Source organism: Notechis scutatus, chromosome 1, assembly GCF_049901735.1.
Source record: "Notechis scutatus isolate UNSWTSFEM ecotype Mainland chromosome 1, rNotScu1.2, whole genome shotgun sequence".
Lineage (NCBI taxonomy): Eukaryota > Metazoa > Chordata > Lepidosauria > Squamata > Elapidae > Notechis > Notechis scutatus.
The window spans coordinates 289,705,607-289,729,237 of record NC_142009.1 but is presented as its reverse complement, the minus strand read 5'-3'; the positions used below and the strand labels follow the sequence as shown (position 1 = coordinate 289,729,237).

General features: G+C 37.7%; 1 protein-coding gene across 1 annotated transcript in view; it reads right to left on the bottom strand.

Moving 5' to 3' along the window:
- The window catches only part of TTC6 (tetratricopeptide repeat domain 6), an 89,854-nt gene that overhangs the window by 55,496 nt on the left and 10,727 nt on the right, over nt 1-23,631 (bottom strand). Inside the window, exons 4-7 of the mRNA XM_087951849.1 lie at nt 21,386-21,475; nt 19,309-19,491; nt 16,899-17,041; nt 14,858-15,067 (exon numbers count right to left, since the gene is read on the bottom strand). Coding sequence (XP_087807975.1) covers nt 14,858-15,067; nt 16,899-17,041; nt 19,309-19,491; nt 21,386-21,475 — 626 coding nt within the window. The remainder of the gene's footprint in view (nt 1-14,857; nt 15,068-16,898; nt 17,042-19,308; nt 19,492-21,385; nt 21,476-23,631) is intronic.

The following is a 23,631-nucleotide window of genomic DNA, read 5'->3' as shown; positions in this document are numbered from 1 at the left end:
AGCAAGAATTCCAGACGTGAAGGCACGGCAATAACACGGTTGGAAAGATGCCAGAAATACAGATAACTAAAGTCAACACAAGCTAAACTTACGTTTTCTCCCAACAGCTGCCGAACTCAGCATGCATCTCTTTTAAATTCTCATTCCCAGGTGTGGCTAATGAAGGGAATCACGGCCCTTTCCTCCCCCATAAGCCACGCAACCCATGTTGCTCTCTTTTCCATTCCTTCCTGCGTGCCCTACGATGAAGAGGGGGTGGGCCTGGGTCTTCCTTTGAACTCCCTCTCCCTTGTTCTATTTCTATTTACTCTGCCCAGCCAGACTTTGCCCTTCCCCAGTTTCCTCCACAGCCAATGGAGCCACACTCCCACTCCCTGTCAGCTGTTCGTCTTCCTCCTCGGATTGAGACTCTGACAGGGGCATAACAGGTTGCTTCACCACCCTTTGCAGAAGTTTATGTTTATCTTTGTAGCAAGATACACTGACTGATTCATATAGGAATGCCTTTGTATATTTAGAATATATATCATTCTAAGTCAAAATCCACATACATGGCTTAATGAGATTAATAAAATGAGCTACTAGAGCTGGCAGCAGAAAATACTGTATGTAATCCTGTTTCTTCTTCTGGATGAAATAAAGGCACACTACCAATATTTCTCCTAGATAAAAGCTGGAGCGTTTGGCACTGTCTTAAACGGCTTTACTGAATCCTTATGAATACATACAATTTGACCTTCAGCTAGTTGAATGAATATAAGTATGAATATTGGATGTAATATAAACTCAAGTGAAGCACTCTGTTTTCATACAGTAATTTCTTAACAGCCTTTGATACTTTCTACTGTGCTACGACTACATTGCCAATTTTCTGTTTTATTATGAATATTCACACAGTGCATTTTTATTTTTATTTTACATCTTATTGAACTTTTATAATCTACTATTGTTTGTCTAATTGAAATTAGAGAATGTGTAAATACAGAATTATATTGGAAAAGGACAATCCCATGAATGTTTTAGTGGACATAGAAATTGGAGGTATGAAAACTTCCAGCTGATGGATGATTATCAATATTGAATATTACTGTTAAGTGGGTGCAGATAAGGAAGGAGCAGGACTTAGGAGTGTGAAGAAACTCTTTATTTTAAAGCCGGAATCAAAAAGCAAGCAAACACGGCAGGCACCGGCTTTTATAGCCGGTGCTGTCCAATACTTCTGCCACTGACAGGGACTTAATCTTCCCACCAGCGACTGGACCAATGAGTGGGGTCTGACATCAAACTCCACTTTGCATAAAATGTAAACACATGTAAATAAAGCATCATGCATATTTAACACCCCTCCCCTCTTAGTTCAGACCGACCAATCACCACATACGCAGCAGACGTAGTCCTTCAGGTAGGCAGGGCTTCTGTGGGTGCGACTGGGCCTGTGTGGTTCAGTTGTTCCTGAGGCTGCAGCCTGAGCGGATAGCACCTCAAAGGTTTCCAGAGGCATGGCAGTTTCTGTTGAGCTAGAGGCCTCAGAAGTACTACGCTGAACTCCTCTATCCCCAGGTAAGTTCTCCGCTATCCTGTTCGGGTTTCTAACTCCCAGGGTCTAGTTGTTGTTGGAGGAGTGTTGTGTTGTTCGGCTTCGTGTGGGGGTTGAGCTATGCGGCCCCGCAGTTGGGCTATGTTCCTGTTTCATATTTTTCCCCCTTCTACCTCCAGTCTGTATGATCTGGGTCTGGTACTTTCAATTATTTTCACCGGGACCCAGGTTGCCCCTCCCATGTAGTTGTGTGCATACACTGGGTCTCCTGGTGTGAATGTCCTGCACTTTCCCGTGGAGTGTAAAGGGGTGTCGCTTGTGTAGTTTGGATGGACCCTGTCCAGGGTGAACCTTAATTTTTTGTTCATGAGCATTTCTGCTGGGCTTCTGTTTGTTGCTGCACTTGGTGTTATGTGTTGGATTAGCAGCAATTTGTCAACTCTTTCTTGCCAATCGCCAAGGGCCTAATTTTTTTAGTATTTCTTTGGTCGTTTGCACCATCCTCTCTGCTTGCCCGTTCGTGGCCAGGTGTGCTGGCACCGATAGGACATGTCAGATCCCCAGTTGGGCGAGGGAGCTTTCAAATTACTGTGCTGTGAATTGCGGGCCATTGTCCGAAACCAGCACATCGGGTAGCCCTTGGGTGGAGAATAATTTCCGTAATGCTCTGATCCTTGCCTCACTTGTTGTGGATTTCATGATGACCACCTGCAACCACTTAGAGTAGGCATCAACCACGATTAGAAATGTTTGCCCCTGGTAGGGTCCTGCAAAGTCTATGTGTATGCGAGCCCATAGTGCTGAGGACTTTTCCAACTTGAGGGGGGGTGATGAGGGAGGGGCAGGTCGGGACTCCTGACAAGGTGGGCATGTGGCAACCCAAGTCTCAATGTCTCTGTCTATCCCCAGCCACCAGATGTAGCTCCTTGCTAGGGCCTTTATTTTTACTATCCTGGGGTGCCCTTCATGTAGTAATCCCAAAACCCTCTTCCTTAACAACTGAGGTACAGTCACCCTGTCCCCCCATTACAAACACCCCCTTAATGCTGACAGCTCTAGTTATCTGTTTCTAAATGGCGTGAATTCATCCCCTTCCATCTTGTTTGGCCAGCCCCTCCAGTTCAAAACTCGCACCAACGTTTTGTCCTTAGCAGTGAGTCTCGCGATATCCGCTGCCATCAGTAAGCCTGGCTCAAGACTTATCTGTTTCTAAATAGCGTGAATTCCTCCCCTTCCGTCTTGTTTAGCCAGCCGCTCCATAACCAGGTCAAAATTCACACCAACGTTTTGTCCTTAGCCGTGAGTCTTGCGATGTCCACTGCCACCAGTAAGCCTGGCTCGAGACTTTCTGCAAGGAATATGGAAGTCACTAGGGCTGGGTCTTCCACTAGGTCTGGCAGGGGGCATCTGCTGAGTGCGTCGGTGTGTGGGATGTTCTTCCCTGGTCTGTGTAGTAGGCTGTAGTTATAGGCTGCCAGGAAAACTGTCCATCTTAGCATTCTCGGCGATAAGATGTTGGGTGTGGGTTTGTTTCCTGAGAGAATGCCAAGCAGCGGCTTGTGGTCAGTGATCAACTTGAAGTGTCTGCCATAGAGGTATTCATGAAAACGTTTCACTCTGGCTATGGTGGCGAGGGCTTCTTTGTCTATTTGGCCGTAGTTCCTTTCGGCTTTCGACAAAGTCTTAGAATAGTAGGCTATGGGGGCTTCCTTTCCATTCAGTAACCTGTGCCTCAGTACTGCCCCAATGCCATAGGGTGACGCATCGCAGGTTAGCCATAGAGGTAGGGTCGCGCTATATTACATCAGTACAATGTCAGATGTTAAAATGTCGTTTATTTTAGTGAATGCGGTGTCTTGAGGGGGGCACTTCCAGGTTGTATTTTTATCCAGCAGTCTATGGAGTGGTTCTGCTATGGTCACCTTCTATGGCAAAAATATGTTATAAAAATTTAGTAAACCCAAGAAGGCTTGAAGTTCAGCTTCACTCTGTGGGGTGAGGGCTTCCTTAATCTCCTTCATCTTGCTGTCCGTGGGTTGGATGCCTGACCCATCGATTAAGAAACCCAAAAATTCTATGCTCGGTATGGCAATGTAGCATTTGTCCTTTAGCCCCACTTCTTGAAATCGTTCTAGTACTGCTCGGACCCTCTTCATTAGCTGGGGTTTGTCTCCACCTGAGATTATTACATCATCAAAATAGGGGACAACTCCCGGCAGATTTTGTAACAGCCTTTCCATGATGCTTTGGAATAGACCAGGGGCTATGCTAACTCCAAATTGCAGCCGCTTGCATTTGAAGGCACCCCTGTGGGTCACGATCGTCTGGGCTTCGGCGGTGGCTGCATCCACAGGCAGTTGTTGATATGCCTGGGCTAAGTCCAATTTAGCAAGGATCTTGCCCCGGCCCAAGGAATGTAATAGGTGCTGAGCCACTGGCACTGGATATGCGCTCTGTTGCAGTGCGAGGTTCAGGGTACTCTTGTAGTCAGCACAGATTTTGACTGACCTATTGGGCTTCACAGGGGTCACTATAGGGGTCTCCCACCTTATGTGGTCTACCGGTTCGAGGACCCCTTAAGCTACTAGCTTGTCTAGTTGCTCTTCAACCTTGGGCCACAGAGCAAAAGGGACTCTCCAGGACTTCAGTCGGACAGGGGCTATGTTAGGGTCAAGGTTAAAACTGATAGGGGTCCCCTTGTACTTGCCCAGTTCACTGCTGAAGACGTCCTGGAATTCCCTCTCGAAAGCTTCCGCTGTTTGATCTGGCCATCGTGTGTGTGGATGCCAGTGAGGCTGATCTGCAGCAGTGCAAACCATTCTCTCCCTAGGAGGCTGGGGAGATCTCGGTCCATGTTGGTCAGTGGCAGGGCTCCCCAGAAGTCTCCGTATTCCACATGGCATGTTTTCTTCCCCAGCACCGGTATTTTGCAGCCTTGGTAGTCCTTCAGTATGATTCGTTGTGGCTGCAGCTGGCTCTGGCTGATGCGGGGGTTGATCTTCTGTAGGGCCGCCCAAGAAATCATGGATATATAAGACCCGGAGTCAACTTCCATTGGGCACAGGGTCCCATCAATCTTCACCTGGGTGAGGATCTTGTTGGATTCAAAAGTGTCTGTGTGTCCCACTCGGCGTGTGCGTAGCCCACAATGGTATGGTAGGTCTCTTCCTCCCGGGTGCCATCTTGTTTTTTGAATTTTGCACTAGATGCCTTCCGACCCTTGTATTGCCTGGTTGGGGAGTATGCCCTGCAGCTCTGTTTGTCCATTGATTGGCTGGCTCTGCAGTCTTCCATGATGTGGCCTTTCCTCTTGCACCACCTACAGATGGTCTCCTTGAAATGGCAGGTAGACCGGGGATTATTCCCTCCGCAGCCTCCACGAGGCTTGGCTCCCTTGGCTGTCCCAGGTTTGCTGAATCTTACCCAGTGGACATCTTCTTCTTTGCTGTTGCTGCTTCCGGAGCAGGATGGACTTCACTGTGCCCTCTTCTCGGTATGGAAGGAAGAAGCAGGACTCAGGAGTGTGAAGAAACTCTTTATTTTAAAGCCGGAATCTAAAAGCAAGCTGTCCAACACTTCTGCCACTGATGGGGACTCAATCTTCCTGCCAGCAGCTGGACCAATGAGTGGAGTCTTTGCATATAACGTAAACACATGTAAATAAAGCGCCATGCATATTTAACAATTACCTCAGCAACTATTACCAAGTCTGTGCTGATTTTTCTTGTCTTCCTTCCCAATTTCCTTCCATATGTATATATGGTCAGCTGGCAACCTAGAGACCAGGAATTCCCTCATTTGTAAACTGCACACCAAAAGATATTTACAATGCTAAAGGCAAACTGTTAAAACAGATTCATTTCACAGCTCTAGCTATCCATCTGGAACATAGAGATCAGCACTTTGCTCTAAAATATGTGCAATTTGTTATTAGGTGTTATAAATTTAAGTTCAGTTCATGGTAACAGCAGGGATAAATGGAGCCTCAATCTTTATCTGACAATAGTGCATATTACTTCCATCAACATATGCAATAGTGCATATTTCTTCCATCTCTTTGTATTTGCCATTCATCTTGTCCTTTGCCTTTCTCTTCTACTTCTCCTCAACTACACCAAATGTAATAGTTATTTCCAGTCCATCATCTGCTTATGTCACATGCCCAAAGCATGTGAGTTTCTGCATGTTGATCATCACTTCAAGGGAACAGTTTTTGTTTGACTCAATAATGATTAATTCTTTTTACAGTCTGTGTTTTTCTTAATTCAAAGGGTTTTTTTCTCACATTCTTTGTCCACCTATTACCACTAGAAAGAAATATCCTTATTTTCTTCAGCTTGTCTAAATTTGTCCTTGTGCTCCTCCACTCAAGAAAATAAAACAATGTAACACCTTCATTTTTTCACCATTGAGATCACTAAGTATACTAGCCAACATTGCCTTTCATTAAGGTATTTAACATTAACTCAGATTTTATTTTTTCCATTTTTGTTTTCATAAAATACATCTTCTAAGTCTTTGTTTCTTCTGCATATCTCAAATTGTTAAATGTTTTAGCCTATCTTGATTCCAGTTGTCATCATTTTCAATCCTGCTGTTGTTACAATATTATTTGATACTGTAGGAGTAAATTGCATCCCTTTCTTTTATCCGGTTTCTCCAAATTCATTTCTTACATTCAAGCCATGAAAAGATGGGCTTTGCAATGCACAGAAATTGATCCAAATCACCACAGCACTCATATTTTTTTCTAGGCTTGTGTGGCTGCTTCATAAAATGTCTCAGCCTGTATGTGCAAACAGAATTTCTGTGAGTCATTTTTTTCTCAGTGTAAAGCTAAGTTATAAGATACCTGCCATGTTCTCTAATGCTTAAATAAATTACTCAGATTTCCTTTAACTAAGAAAGTGAAGAGGTAAAGTGATCAAATTCTAAATAACAATGGCATTTCCCTTACATTAGAAACCAGTATGCAGAATTGGACAAGGTATCTTTAAAACCTGCTTAAAACAGAAGAGAAAGCTCGAGCGCGGTTGGACGAAGTTGAAGAAATCATCTAACTGAATGCAAGAAAAAATGTCTATTCAAGATGGCATCATGGAGATCAGTGTTCCATCAGCCTTGAATGAGATGATGGTACACCTCCTCCTCAAGAAGCTGCCACTGGATCCAGCAATCCTGAACAACTGTTGCTCAGTCTACATTAAGAACATTGAGGTGGTGGTTGAATAGCAATTACAGAGGATCCTGGAGGAAGCAGATTATCTGGACTCATTTCAGCCAGGGTACAATATGAAGACAGGATTTATTGGGCTTGTCAATGACCTTTGCTGGAGCTAGAGTAGGATGGTGTGTCTATCCTCCAGCTCCACATCTCTCAGCAGTTTTTGATACTGTCAATCACAGTATCTTGGACTGGCTGTGGGACTTCAGTGTGAGGGACATCGTGTTACAGAGGTTCTTTCTCTAGGGTTGGTTCCAGTCAGTTTTGACAATGGGGAGGGGTAATACCACAGGAACCAGTTGTGGACTTACACTCTCATCTATATTATTTAACATCTACATGGAACCACTGGGTGAAGTCATGTCATGAAAAGTAGTATCTGAGACATGAAAAATCAGCATTATGCTGACAGGGGATCTGCAGACAACATTTTTACTTTTGGTATGTCCCTATGAACATAGAATAATAAAGTTGGAACTTAGAAGGGACCTTGAAGTCTTCTAGTCCAACCAAATGAAATGGTAACTTTTCATTTAGAGAAAGTGTCTGATAAGATGAATAAGTTTTACTTGTGGAATGTTGTACAACTATGTCCCTAAAGATTTGCAGCAAATGTTAGACAGATTCTATAATGCAACAAGGAGCAGAGACCTAAAAATTACCATATTTTTGCACTATAAGATGCACTTTTCCCCCTCAAAAAAATGTATGGAAATGTCTGTGCATCTTATAGAGTTCATGTTGCTGAAGCCCCATCCACCCATCAGCCCACACCCTTCAGCCATTTTCGGTCTTCACGTGCCCCATTTTTGGCCTCCGCACATCCCATTTTTGGCCGTTCCGGGCAGCGGGGATTGCTGCCGCTGCTGCCACCACCAATCACTACTACCATTTGGTGGCGGCAGCGATAGGCAGTGGTGGCGATTGGCAGCAACTGCCACTGGCGGTCAGCAATTGACAGTGGCGAACAGCAGCGATCCCCACTGCCTGGAACGGGCTGAAAACGGGACATGCGAGGGCCAAAAATGAGGTGCACAGAGACCAAAAACGGGATGCACGGAGGTGGTGATAGGCAGTGGTGGCAATAGCTGGCGATGGCAATAGCCGGCGGCAATCCCCATAGCCTGGAACAGCTGATCAGCTATATTCCGGGAGGCTGATCCAATGCCAATCAGCTGATTGTGCTAAATCAGGCTGCGATAACAAGCTGAAGCTGACCAGGCCGTTTGCTGTTTGCTGCAAGGACGCTAGCCAGACAAATATTGATGGATGCTGGAAGGCAAGAGGCAGATTTTTTTTCTTGTGTTCCTCCCCAAAAGCTAGATGCGTCTTAAATTCTGGAGTGTCTTATAGTGCAAAAATACAGTAATATATCAGACCAACTTTGTTATATATGACATGTGAGTCATATGAAGACAGAATGCAAAATCAATGAGTGAAGCAAGAGTGACTGGATTGAGGAAAAGGGAAACCTGCAAAAGTCATAGTTGGATGGAATTGATATTCCCTCAAACTGAAAAGCAATGTGTGAACACATATGAAGACATGTTTATGAAGAAATGTATTGTATGTACAGATAGTCCTCTTGCTACCATAACTGAGCCCAAAATTTTTGTTGCTAGGTAACACATTTCTTACATAAATTTTGCCCCATTTTATGACCTTTCTTTTCACAGTTAAGTGAATCTGGCTTCCCCACTGACTTTGTTTGTCAAAAGGACACAAAAGCTGATCACATGATCCGGGACACTGCAACTGTCATAAATATTAACCAGTTTGCCAAACTTCTGAATTTTGATCTAGTGAACTTGGGAATGCTGCAACATGAAAATCGGTCATAGGTCATTTTTTTCAGTGCCATTGTAACTTTAAAGGGTCACTAAATGAACTGTTGTAAATTGAGGATTACCTGTACAGACATAGTAAAAAGCAGGGTGTTTTGCAAGAATAGTAATGTATGATGCAATATTATATAAAATAAATTGTTAGATTTGTTTTTTTATTTAGCTTATATTGAATTTCTTTTGCTCATTATTTCTGATTCCTTTCCTCTGCCTTATATAACATTTAACTTGATGACTTCCTTGGCATGCATATATTAGTCTCACCTCATTTGGACATTACAACAGTGACCTCTACTGGTAATTCATTAGCTCTGTTACCAAAGAAAGGATGATAAAATTCCCTAGTTCTGTAACTAAAACAATAATAATAGTAGGGCAAAATAGAATTCTTACACGAGATGGTTATACTCAATTCAATTCAGAGCATGTCACTTCTGTAACCCTAATCATCATTTATCACCAGAACAAATAGACAAAAGAACAGTTATTTCCCGAACGCCATCGCTCTGCTAAACAAATAATTCCCTCAACACTGTCCAACTATTTACAAAGTCTGCCCTACTATTACTATAAATCTTCTCATCACTCATCACCCATCCGCTCTCTGTGACTGTATGACTGTAACTTTGTCGCTTGTATCCTTATGATTTATATTGACTGTTTCCTAGTATGATTTGATTGCTTATTGTACCCTATGACTATTATTAAGTGTTGCATCTTATAATTCTTGACTCTTGACAAATATATCTTTTCTTTTATGTATACTGAAAGCATTTGCACCAAGACAAATTCCTTGTGTGTCCAATCACACTTGGCCAATAAAGAATTCTATTCTATCTATTCCATCCCTAATATTATTGTTTACTAATAACTGCAATTAGCATTTCCCCAGGAAAGAAGATGCAAAGGCCTATTCAGTGTTTTTCAACCTTGGCCGTCTGTATGGACTTCAGCTCCTAGAATTCCCCAGCCGACAAATCAATTTCCTTGTTTAATATTTGTTCATCTCCCTTAAAAAAAGAGTCATCTATCAAATCCATTTGTATTAACATTTAAGTTGCCTTAAAACTGATTTTTATTTTTATTTGGAACAAATTTTATTAATTTTAAAGACAAACAAACCATCATTAACCACTGAATACATAAAACCTCTTTCCATTATTAATTTTACAAGTCAAGTAAAATATTATTTTATACAACATAATTCTGTTTTACACCATTTCCATATGGACATATAAATATCTCTTAGCAAATTTCTCATTATTTCTCTTTTCGTATTCAATTTCATTATTATTATTGTTATTTTCTATATTTATCCAATTTATAATCATCATCTACATTTCTCTCTGACTTGATTACCATTATTCTCATCGAACATTCCTCTGAGGTTTTATTAATTCTCAAACAAACATGAACACACAAAACACAAAAATATAAAACTTCTTTTAAGAAAGTAGTTTGGCCCCAGATTACCTCTCTTTGTATGGACTCAATTAAATTCGTGCTCATCTTATATACCATTACCTATCTTATTTACCATTCTATATCTTCTATATAACTTCTCCCCGCTTTTCATTCTTCTTAATTCTATTTTATTTAATTCATTTTAATTTAAATCATTGTATTTGTATTTTTTGTCCATTCTTTCCAAATTATCCATTTATCTCATTCCCTACAATAAAAAAAAAAAAAGGATTTCTCCTGAAATCACTGATCAGAGTATGATGCCTTTCTATCCTCCCCCTAAATTAATATTTAAAATAATGCCTAGTACCCAATCTGATTCTGCTTAGTACATTCTACCTACTAACTTTTAAAAAGAGGAAAAAAAATTAAGTCCAAAATAATTAATATAATTAGATAATAAATCTAAATGTTAAATCTTATAACATTCCAATTATCTATTTCAAAAAACAAATGCTAGAATAATAAGTTTATAGTAAAATCAACACAATAGTCAATTAAACTCTTTAATTAAACTTAATATTTTAAACATTCCTTTTAATATTTTGTTAAATTTTAAAGTCTATCATTACTAAACATTTCAATATTTTAATATTTTATTAATTCTTATAACATTCTAATTTTTTATTTCTAATACAAATAGTACAATACCATCTTATGTACCTTGCAGAATCTTCTTTTTTAAAGAAATTATACATCACCCTTTATCCCTGAAAAAAAATCCTTTTTTCCCATCTTGTTTCATACCTTTGTGGCTTTTTCCCCCCTTTTCCCTTCCTTTCTTATCCCACCTGGCCTTTTTACCTCCCCCTCTAATAACCTCTGCCTTTTTAGCTTCCCCTCTCTGTTGTATTCCTTTTTTCTTTTGCTTAGTAACATTGTATTGATTTTGCATCTTATTTTTCTCTTTCTTGAGTGTTTTTTTAAGTCTTAAGTCCTTCATTTTCCTTCCTCTCTTTCTCCTTTCTCTCTTAATTAAATTTTTAGATTCATTGAAGATGGCGTCTTCTTCTTGTTGTTCTTCTTCTATTTCCTCCATCTGTTGTTGTGTTTGCTGATAAATAGCAAGCGCCATTTCTAAAAAAAGGAAGGCTTCCTTCACAGCGTCCTTACTTTCTTTCTTTATTTTTCCATATTCCTTAAGTTCATCAATAGATAAAGCCATTGTAAATCTTTTCTTTGTTCTTCTTCTTAAAGCAACCAAAATGTTTCAAAAGTTAGAACAATTCCCCAAAGTCCCAGAGACATCAGTCCAAACAAAGCACAAAGTTCTCACTTTCTCTTCCTGGGGTGGTATCAATAAAAAGGAAAAGAAAAAAAGCCCAATATGTATTTTAGAGCCTTGTTGCAATTAATTTCCAGTCTCAAAATCTTCAAGGCATCTCCTCCAGCAAGATCTTAATATTTTTTTGTCCTCTCCCTTCCCACTTATAACAAGAAGCCAAGTTTTTACCTTTTATAAAAAAAAAGACAGGTTTCTCAATGGCCATTTGTTGATTCCATAGGGAAAGAGAGTAAACTTTCCCTTTCAGCACCTCAGTTTTGCCGCTTAAAATTCTCCTCTGGAAACAAAGTATCGTTCAAGAAGTCATAGTTTTCAGGATTAGGCGTCTCTTAAAGTCCTGGGTCAGCCAAAAAACTTTCTCTTAGAAACTTTCTCCCCTCTTCCTCCTGCTCAGTCTTACCCAGCTGCCGGCTTCTTTGTGGCGGCCATTACAGACCGCCGCTCGACCGCCTTGAGAAAAACTGATTTTATAGGCATCCATTGCAGCCCATTCTTCTTTTTCAACCACAATACAACATGTTCTACCAATTTTATCAAGCATTTCATCCATTCTGTCCCGAAACATAGCTGAAAGGTGTTGAAAAGTTTGCATTAGGGATTTCTGCTCCATTTTCTTTATCTTCTGGCTCTACCTTCCTATTCCCCACCATTCAGACAGAACCTTCTTGGATGAGAGTGAAATGTTTTCAAGGAAAAAAAGAAAGAAAATCCAGTTGCCTTTTGAAAAGCACCTTTGAGATTCTGGCTCTACTATTTGGTCTTCAGAATCTCCTTATCATTCAAAAAAATATGCATGCAATTTACATTTCCCCATGAGAAAATATCTTCCAAATAATTCAAAACTATAATTCCAAATCCCTCTTCCTCCTTAATTTGTTATTAACTTTCTAAAATCCACATATTAAGCACCCTTTCACTGCATAGTCAAAAAATAATATATTTTTAAAACGTTTGAAATCCAATTTATACCATCATCTTTTATGGAGGCAGAAATTCACCCAATGAATGCAAGAAAACCTGACCAGTTTGAAGAGTCTTAATCTCTCCAATATGAGAAAAATATAAAGTAATTAAGATATAAGCCTTGGTCAAGCAGTCTGTAAAGTCTGCTTTGTAAGTGTGGGCTTGATGCATACCTACTCGCAGCCACCCTACTCAGAAGCTGACCATAGAAAGAGACGTTTCTACAGTCTAATCATGAGGAGTCACTGTTTGGAATCACATGAATGACCTCAATGATCTCTCCTTTGTTCTGGGGTGATTATGCCTGCTTCAATCCAGCATCAAGAGGTTCACAAAATCTGTCCTGCTAGCCAGCAAAAGCTAGCAAGACATCAACTCACTACTGGATTTAGAGGAATGTCCTAAAACTGTTACCAATGATTTGAAAACTAGATTTCTGATGATGCAGTATAAAGTTGGATCTGTCTTTTTTACGTAGATAATCTATAAAAAATGAGTCAATTCAGTGCTGACTCATATTCAATTTGTAATCAAGTACTCTTTTTCACAAATATCCAGCCAGATATCTCTCTATGTTGTATTTAACTTATTTTTTTGCTTCTTACAATCTTTGTACTACTGTACTTTGCACTCCTCTGTGTTAAATTTCATTCTGTTACTTTCAGTCAATGTCTTTATTTTTTAAGATTCATTTGGATTTTATTTTGATTTAATTTGATTTAATTCTATGTAAACCTTTCAAGTATCTATTTGAAAATCTTCACTCATGACACATTTAAATATCAATGGAAAAACATCTAATATTGCCTATGGCAAATATTTGCCTGGCTACACTACCAATTTGTGTGGTTGTGGTAATGAAGAATGTGGGAAGCAATCTACCATAATAGAAGAGCCTCACCTTGAAAAGCAATTTTAAAATCTGTCCTTTCTTTTCATAGATTAAACTTGGGATTCCCAATTATTTCTTTCTGCCTATGTATACATTTCTAAAAAGCTGAAATAAAGGAAGCCATTCAAATCTTCTAAGAGTGGTTGATATCATGGATTTTATAAGGAAAATAAATTAATGTTTAAACCTGATGAGAAAGGTGTTCTTGGTCAAAGAGCAGATCAAAATTCACTAGTACTTTTGGAGAATAAAAAGATATAAACATGATAAATATATTCTTTCCAACTTACTTGAGTTGTATAATGCCACCTGATCTATCTTGCCACCACCCTAGACTCTGCTCTGTAAGTAACATATTAGATTCTCAGGAATTTCTCAGGAATACTGAAGTATTTGGGGGACAGGGCAGGGAGAAAGAAAAGGAAAGTGATATGCACTGTAACCTGAAACCTGTGATCTAACTACATGCATCGGATATCAAGATGGATATCCAAAACTCAGAGGTTTGAATCATGACTCAATGCATATTTTCTCACATTTTCCCCAACATTGTAGTTGTAGTGAACATTTTTAGTCTGCTGCAAGCAAAAGAAGAAAGTGGTCTTGTTTAACACTTTACAAACATACTACAAATCCACCCAGTATTTCAATTCCAAAATATACTCTGATTCCCTTAATAAAAGCAGGAGAATATGACATTACTAAGACTACCATAAATTAGTTTTAGTCACCATCCTACTGTTTGCAAAATGGTAGACTCCAGCTGTATTCATAACAATTGGATTACTGCCCGTATTGTATATAAATAAAGATGTGTAAAAGTATTAAAAACTCCAACTCCAAATTCATGACACTGTTTGCATAGAAACTACCAAAAAAACTATCCCAGTCAGAGCTATAACAAAAGTCTGAATTGCTGAATTATTTATGTAAGACAATACTCATTTCTTCTGTATCATACATTACTAAGACTGTTCATTTATTTGCTCCAAAAAATGAAAGGCAGGCAAAAGATTGTGACAAAATCAGAGAAAAAAATTACTGTATTTCTTTTTCCATATTTTAAAAACTCTTTAAGTTACAAACTCTTTTTATGAAACTTGCAAATCTGGGATTCCAGTTGATCCAGGTAATGGCAATATTATTTTTCCATCTCCTGTGGATACCCATGAGTCCACCTTGATTTAAAATAATTCAAAATTTCTGGAGAATTAACAAAAATGTTGACTTCACACTGAACGTATACTAATTTAGATGCCAGGAAGAAAGGTTTCTTCCTGGCATCTAAATTGTCCATGAGAAAGCATCCGTGCCACCATTCAGAAAGGTTTCTTGCATCGGTACTCTTTATGCTTGAGAATAAAGTAGCACTCCTGAAAGCCAGATGCTATAGATCAGCAATTTGCATCAATAGGCATATTAAATAAGATTAAATATTAAAATAAAAAAGATACTATGCAAATTGTTTCATTATACAAGTGTTGAATTAATGATAGTTTGGTCAATTCTGATTTCATTCACCCTTTATACGGATGAAGAAAATCAGAACTATCAGGATACAAGATTCAGGGGGAAAAAATACTAATTATATAGGTGTATTATAGTATTCTGATAAATATAAGCATTTCACAATGTACTAGATGCTTACCTTTCTCTGAACATGTGTTTCTCAAATGCAGCAGTTACTGGGAATAGGTCTTCAGAATTGTGGCAGTCAAAATTAATAGGTGGTAATGAAATATCATGACCATTTTTGTCTAGGGTATGATGTACTCTAGAAACTAGCTGCAGATTAGTGGGCAACACAACCCCAGGAGAGGTGGTACATAGAAGATGAATAAGTGGGTAATCCACATCTCTGGGGAGGAAAATAAAGATCATATTAACAGGTTATGCAAGTATATACTGACTATAAAGTAACTCTGCAACAATTAAATATCTTAAATATATTTACTTAAAAGAAAGTTTCTTAAGACTCACTCAAGTTAAGCATACATCAGAGAGCAACCATAATTATACTACTCATTAGAAGAATCTTTCTGTACAACAACCAGAAATACATATTTTATATATCCACAAATCCCTAACAGTTCCACTAAATTAACAATCAACCCCAAAACACAATGTATCTTCGTAAACAGCACAGTAATATGCATATAATATAGTATATTAGCCATATATAATGAATGCTTCAATATTTCTTGGGTCACATTCATCAATTTTAAAGAATAAAATGAGCATTCATTTATAAAGTGTGCTTCTCTCTCTTCCCCCTCCCTGCCTCTGTGTACATATACATACACACAGTATAAGCCTCATTGCAACTCTATATAAATCTTTGTTATAACAAAATAAAACAGAATCTGGCATGTTTTGGGAACAAAGATGACTAGCTTTCTTATTCTATAAGGATAATCACGTTTGGGTTTGTTATGACAAGACTGAAAACCTCCTGATATATCACAATGAACCAGTAGTGAAAAAAGATAGTTAAGTAATAGATAGGTTTTCTTAATTGAGAAACTATTCTGTAAAAGTGCTTGGTGAACTATGAAACAAAGCGTATGGATCACAATACAACCAGCTTTACTTTCATCACACAGATTCCATTTTTTACTGGATTCCAATGTTTAGGTTTTTTCTTAACCTGAGAACTACTCTGTAATTTTACAAAACATTTGTACAAGTGAATAGAATAAACATTAATATCCAGCACATTTTGTTAGTATTTTTACATTTATCTAACTAGTTTCAGTGTCCAACATGGTCTCCAAAAGCAGATTAATTTAGCAAACAGAATAGAAATACTCGCAGCAAAAACTAAAATATTTAAAGCACTTTATAGGCAAAGGTGTGTGTTTTTACAACACATACTCTCCTTAAGCAGTCTATTTATCATCCTTTGAAAGAAGAGACAAGAAAAACAATACTATGTGTGTGGCCTACATTAACCTCACTCAATAGGTCTTATTTTCTACAAATTCATGCTTTTTCTGCACTGTTGATAATTTGACAGTGACTTTTTATTGAAGTAAAATACTCATTGTCTGCTGTCACTATTTGTTTTAATATATAATCTTGCCAACCAAATGCATTTAAAGCAATGCAGATAAGCAATGGCATGCACAAGGTCACCTAAATGCCATTTGACTGTTTCATAAACTTTGGCATTCTTTTTCTCTGAGTCCACCCTCTGTTACTTAACTGAAAGTCATACCCATTTACGAACTCTAGTCCTGCTATAAAAGTCCTCTCTTCTATTTCCAAGAAAACTTTCAGACCTTGAAGCACTACAAAAGCTAATTATGAAGGCCTTTTTCCACACCCATAAAATAATTCAAGATACTCCACAATAAAATATTATGTGCCAAAAAAGTGGAGAATAAAATTAAATGAAAAGTTCAAGATCAGGCAAATCAAATCATGCTTAGTAAGATGCATTCCTTATATTGAAAAAGAACTTATTTCCAAGCAACTATGTTGTATGTCAGTCAAAATTTCTGCCAGAGCTATTATTTGTACATTAGCTTGCCTTAGTCAAACTCTTGTTCTTTTATAAAACATCTATAATCAGCTATACATTTTTGTTCAAATGACGTGTACAAGTGATTTTTATCAACCTAAAGCTAATGTAAATGTAAAATCATATTATTAATTAATAACATTACATAAAGAAATCTTAAGCTCACTTGATCTTTGTAGTCCATGTAGAAAGGAGAGATACTGGTTGTTGATACTGAAGGTCTTCTATATTTTTCTGAATTTTAACTGGTCTAGCCTTTGGAAATGCTTTTCCTTGTATTATCAAGTCCTTGCCTGAAGATGCAAAGTCCTATCAGAAGACAATAATAAAATCAAGCTGTTCAAGAATGTGAAGAAAATCTTGATTAAAATAAATTCAGAAGATTTTCATCTGGGATTGTTGGGTCTGCCTTTTTGTAGACTAGAAATAGTAAGAACTGGTTTATATACACACAAAGATGGATTTTAAACTGAAGCAGGGAAGGTTAGACTAACACTAATCTTCTCTGCTTTAATTAACCATAGGCATAAAAAATAAGATTGTATATTTCACCTTGGAAAATTAATTATTGACTAGGAATAAACATAATTATAATTATGTAATAATTAGATCATTTAATTATACAATTATAATAATTGAACATTAAGCATTCAGAGAAACAGAGGCTTGGAACATACATTGAAGCTATTGATTCCAACATCTTGCTTTATGAAAAGGGACCACATTAGAGCATCTGTCTCTGCTTAAAGATATTTAGTGAAGATATTTTGTAGATAAGCAGTATCTGAACAATACCATAAACAGTACCATTGAACTGTTCTTAATATTAAGGAAAAGTTTACCTAAAAAGACAGCTAGTCTTTTGCATCTTCTGACTGGCCTATACAATCAGGCCATAATCCAGATCTCATTCAGGTCCCAGTGTCACCTGACGGGACATGAGCCACGGTGGTGCAGTGATTAGAGTGCAATACTGCAGGCTACTTCTGCTGACTGCTGGCTGCCTGCCATTTGGCAGTTCAAATTTCACCTGGCTCAAGGTTGACTCAACCTACCATCCTTCTGAGGTGGGTAAAATGAGGACCCAAATTGTTGGGGCAATATGCTGACTCTGTAAACAGCTTAGAGATGACTGTAAAGCACTGTAAAGCAGTATATAAGTACTATTGCTACTGCTATCAGTATGGAACGCTATACCCCTGTCTGGTCTCTACTCTGTACAAGAGCTTTGAAAGCATGGGTTTCCCCAGGCTATGAACTGAGTAAGTGGTAGGTCTCTAGATATCTCGTTATCTTTAATTATTGCTTTCTTCTGGAATTTGGGTTTCTTAATTATATGATTATTATTGTTGTATGTGCTCAGAGAGTTGTTGTAGAGTTGGGCAGCCTATACATTTCTAAAATAAAAATAATTTCCTAACGTTCAACTACTGTAGAATCTGCCTTCCTATAACATAAATCCATGATTTCACCCCATCTTCTCTAGGGGATTAAAGAACATCTCAATCATCTGTGTGTCATCCTTTCAGCTATTAAAAAGACCATTATATGCCACTCAGTCCTTTCTTCTCAAGGTTAGACATGTCTAATTCTTTTAATGCCTCTTCAAAACTTCATTTCTAATCTCTTGGACATCCTCAGAAACTCTGGACCTGACTTTCTTTGAATCCTCCTAAATGAAAACCCCAGAAATGCATACAGTTCTTGAGACTGAATCTATCAGGCAGTATAAAATAGATGCTTCTGTTGATATGGCCTAAAATTGCTTTTGCCTTTTTACAACCACATCACCTTCCTAACTCATAATGTTCAATCAGGAAGAAATATCTTGAATTCTACAAACTCTACCAGCTTTTAAGAGCTATTTATAATTTCAACAGTTAACATGTGATTGTGTTTTCTAGCTATATATTGCAATTTTTTTTTACCAAGTCCTTCACTAAAGGCTCCTAAATAAATTATGGGATAAGAGATCAGCTCTTCTAAGAGAAAAGGGAAACTGAAATTAGAAGCTATTCCAGAGCCTCCTATGCTCCATTTAGTTTGCTAGCATCTTTTTTGTAGTCTGACTATCTATCTATCTATCTATCTATCTATCTATCTATCTATCTATCTATCTATCTATCTATCTATCTGCATAGGAGAGAGAGGTTTAAGAGGTACCATGGGTGCCTTAATGATTGTCTTTTTATCTTTAAAACTCTTTAACTCCCTCCGAAGAGAGCTCAATCTCCTTCCACTGAAGGAAGCGCCTTTCTCCCCTCCCCACACATGCCTTACCATTTGTATATCTGTTATGCCCACTATTTTGCTTCATAGTATTCCTGGAAAATCCTTAAATCTCTTTGGCAATTATATTCCAGGATCTGAGAAGTCAAGTTATCTTGCTTTCTAGAAAGGCAAAGCCATGGAAAGATGAAAATACCATATCCATGCAAAGTCCCCATGAATAAACTACTCCTTTATGAGGGACATGCTTCGCTCTTGGTCTTGTACTGTGGGTTAAGCCCTAATGTATGGACCAACCAGGGCCTACAATGATCCAATAGGAAAGAAAAATGATTGTTTTTACTTACTAATTCTTCTTCACTAGAGAGATGCATCGAACTTTTAGACTTTTCAGCAATTAACTCTAATGTCACTTCAACCTCTGAAGATAAATAATCTTCACTTTCATGGATGCTTGGTTGTTCTGGTGAAACTGTTTTAAAGATATGATCTGATTCTTCTGTAGCTGCTTGAATTATTACATCTGGAACCTAAGGGAGAATGTTAGTCACATTATTAGTTTTATTCCACTGAAATATGCAAACTCTGTTTTTAATTGAGTTGATTTTTTTTAATAATATAAATGTAACTCTACAATGAAGTCAATTAATAAGAACTATAAAGATATACCTTAAAATTGGAACAGCTTATGTCTTTCAGATAATTCTTTTCAGTTAAATGTTGGTACTCTTGTAACTTGCGTTGAGAAAACATGAAGCTGTTCTACCATCTAAAACCCAACCATGGCAATCGTTATAGGATAACATAAATGTAATTCCAATCAGTGTTTAATTCAACTGCTGTCCATTTATCTATTGAGCAATTAAATCATGCCATCAAGATGCCGCTATTGGTTATTAATGTAATGCTGATCCTGCAGCACTTAGGCAGCTTGGCTACTTTTGGAAAACTAAATAGGCTAGACTTGGTTGGGATAGGAAACAAACAGGAAATCTTTCTCTGTAGGCTAGACAGAAAAGTCAAGAGAAATATTGGGGAAGAAAACAGGGACAAACAATTCCCATATTGTTGTCCAGAAAAGTATATTTGCACATCCATGAAATTGCCAGGAGTCAAGCCCAACTTGAAGAAGAACTTCTCTTATTGTAATTTGTTTTTTTATCACAGTTTGGGTCAATTAAAGAAAATGTGTATGGAGAATTACATAGTGTGAGAAAATACTTTGTGAGGCTTGGGAAAAACTAAAAACAATTTATTGGAGAAAACTGATAGCATGTAAGCAATGGCATATACTTTCCTTACAACAGTACTAAATGGGAATCCTGATTTACACTGGATCATCCACAGGGACTAAATCTTAAAAGCGCTCATGGTGTGGAATTCATACACTGATTAAAAATGCATGTAAATACAGGCAGTATGAATAATGGCACATATCTACTTTAGCCCAGTATTCCACAATTGTGTCACATCTATTGATTGGAGAGATGAAGCAATGGACAATTTCTAAAAATACAAGGACAGAAACCTGGAGCTGCCAAAGTGACTTATTCATTTTTTAAATTCATCTTGTATGGCGAACACCCAGTCACAGTTACTCAGTATAAAAGAAAAAAGCCCTCTACACATGACTAGAGACTTTTTTTTCATAAAATGTCTGATGTCTCCAATCAATAATGTCTTTAGTTTGCCCAAGCAACACAGAATGTCAGCACTGAAGCTGGCCATGGCTGAAGCCATTTTGAGACTTCAGCGCTGACACACTGGAGAAGAGGGACAGAGAGAGAGTGGAATAGAGATAGTTGGGGTTTGTAGTCAAAACAAAATACTTTCTCTTGGGAACCAAGGACATTCCTGCAGATGCTCTGAAGGAGGGAACTGGAGTCACCTAGCAATTGACAGTATCCTGATTGGACCATGTGACTGATTGTTTTGAGAAAGTGACAAACTTCTACTTTTAATTAGGTGAAAACTACGGGAATAGTCAGAGTCGGTTTTCACCAGCCTGTGAAATATGACATATCCAATAAACTTATTCTTTGAGGAATTTATCTGCCTCAGAGTTTTGTTTGCTATGGGTATGTTACTTGGAACCCTGACAAATAGACTACAGTATTGAAGACCTATCTCCTCTCATTTTTTGGAAACTACTGAAGTACTGGTAGCAAGCCCCATATTTCCTCATTCTGTTCCAAATCTACCATAGTCCTGGTTGCCATAACCTTTTCCCCCTCCTTCAATTTTAGGTTAGTATAAACTTCCTGTGTCTATTGAAGGAAAATGCTGACTATGGCGGGGGGCGGGGGGGGAGAGAACCTGAAATCACATGAAGGAAAAACACTCATGTTATAAAGTAAATTACCCAACAAAGCAGCTTGAAAGAAAAAAATAAGCAACAACAAAATGAGAATAGGATGAATTAACCTCAATTCCAGCAGTATATTCTCTCACTTCAGAAGATTGCAGCTGTGCACTGTAGGAAATGGACCTTGACTGGGATCTTTCAGATATTGCCTGAAAAATACGCAATACAGGACAAAACTACCTTTTTACAAGAAATAAACCATCATAATAAAATCCAATATCCAATAAATCAAAACTGAGGGACAGTACATATTGTTGATGATTAACTGAAGCATAGAATCCTGTCCCTGATACATTTTGAGGATGCCAAGAAACAGATGAAGCTCAACAATGTGTGTGTGTGTGTGTATGTGTGTGTACATATACGCACACACAAAAAATACATGTTTACCAGAGATATTCCACTGTCATTACTGTATGGTGATTATATACTTAAGTAATTAGATTAAATAATAATTAAGATAATTAGATTCAAATAATTATGATTAATTTGATGTCTGGTGTTTTAATTCATAATCATAATTATTTAAGAATAAAGTGTTCAAAAAAAGATAAAAAGAACCATAGACTCTCTTTCCAATAAGGAAATTTTAAGTGTATAAATATTTATTTTTTTAATTTATTTTATTTATTTTGATTTGTCAATCGCTTACAAGATAATAGGTATAAGTATATACATAGTTATGAATACATGAAATGGGTACATATAAGAAAAATAAAAGAAACAATAGGTCAGAGACGGTAGGCACGTTGGTGCGCTTATGCACGCCCCCTGCAGACCTCTTAGGAAAGGGGTGAGGTCAATAGTAGACAGTCTAAGGTTAAAGTTTTTGGGGTTTGGGGAAGAAACCACAGAGTCAGGCAGAGTATTCCAGACATTGACCACTCTATTGCTGAGTCGTATTTCCTGCAATCAAGTTTGGTGCGGTTAACCTTGAGTTTGTATCTATTGTGTGCTCTTGTGTTGTTATGGTTGAACCTGAAGTACTCATTGACAGGTAAGTCATTGAAATGTATGATTTTATTTACCATACTTAGATCAGACCGAAGATGGCGTAATTCAAGGTTTTCTAGGTCTAGAATTTCAAGTCTGGTGGCATAAGGTATTCTACAACGAGTAGAGGAGTGGAGAACTCTTCTTGTGAAATATTTCTGGACTTTCTCAACTGTGCTAATATAAGATACATAATGTGGGTTCCAGACTGATGAGCTGTATTCGAGTATTGGTCTAGCAAATGTTTTGTATGCTCTAGTTAGTAGTGTGATATTACCAGAGAAAAAGCTACATAGGATTAGGTTAACAATTCTTAATGCCTTTTTGGCTATATAGTTACAGTGGGCTCTAGCACTTAGATCATTAGAGATGAGTATTCCAAGGTCCTTTACAGAGCTTGGATCATCAACAAGGTCTTGACTATTCAGCTTGTATTTTATTTTCTGATTTGTTTTGCCAATATGTTAAGACAGAGCATTTATTTGTTGAGATTTGAAGTTGCCGTTTGTTTGACCATTCTGATACATAGTCAAGATCTTTTTGAAGGGTAGAAGTATTGTCTGTGGTATCGAACAGCTTTACATCATCAGCGAAGAGAATGCAGTTGCTCTTAATATGATCACAGAGGTCATTTATGTAGAGTATGAAGAGAGTTGGTCCTAGAACACTGCCTTGGGGGACACCACTATTGACAGGTACAGAATTTGATAGGACACTCCCAATTTTGACCATTTGTTGTCTGTTTGACAGGAATGCTTCTATCCAGTTATATAGTTGTCCAGAGATACCATAAGATTTTAATTTTAGCAGTAGTTTGTCGTGTACCAATAGCAATATACTAAAAAAAGCTTTCTTTCAGTTTCAAAGTTTTCAAACTTTGAACTTGCCATTTTCAGACAATACAGACAGACTCCTTTCTAGAACACTAAAAATCTCCACAGACCGTTTTCATCCTGGACATTCATATTTTGATCTGTTACCATCAGGGAAGCATTATAGATGTTTAAAATGAGGAGTAATAGATTGAGAAACAGTTTCTTTTCCAAGACAGTAATTGTCTTGAATCAAACAGAGCATCTGTGATTTAGTCCTATTATTATTATTATTATTATTATTATTATTATTATTATTATTATTATTATTTTAATTTTTAAATTCTGTAGTGAGATTGTGATGTGGTGTTTGGGGCACTATGCTGGAGTAGCTTTCAAATATCATTGTATTTGACAATAAAGGTATTCTATTCTATTATTGTATTTATACCCTATATCCTGCAGAGAGTTTTGAGCTGTGGTTCGTGGATGGATTTAAA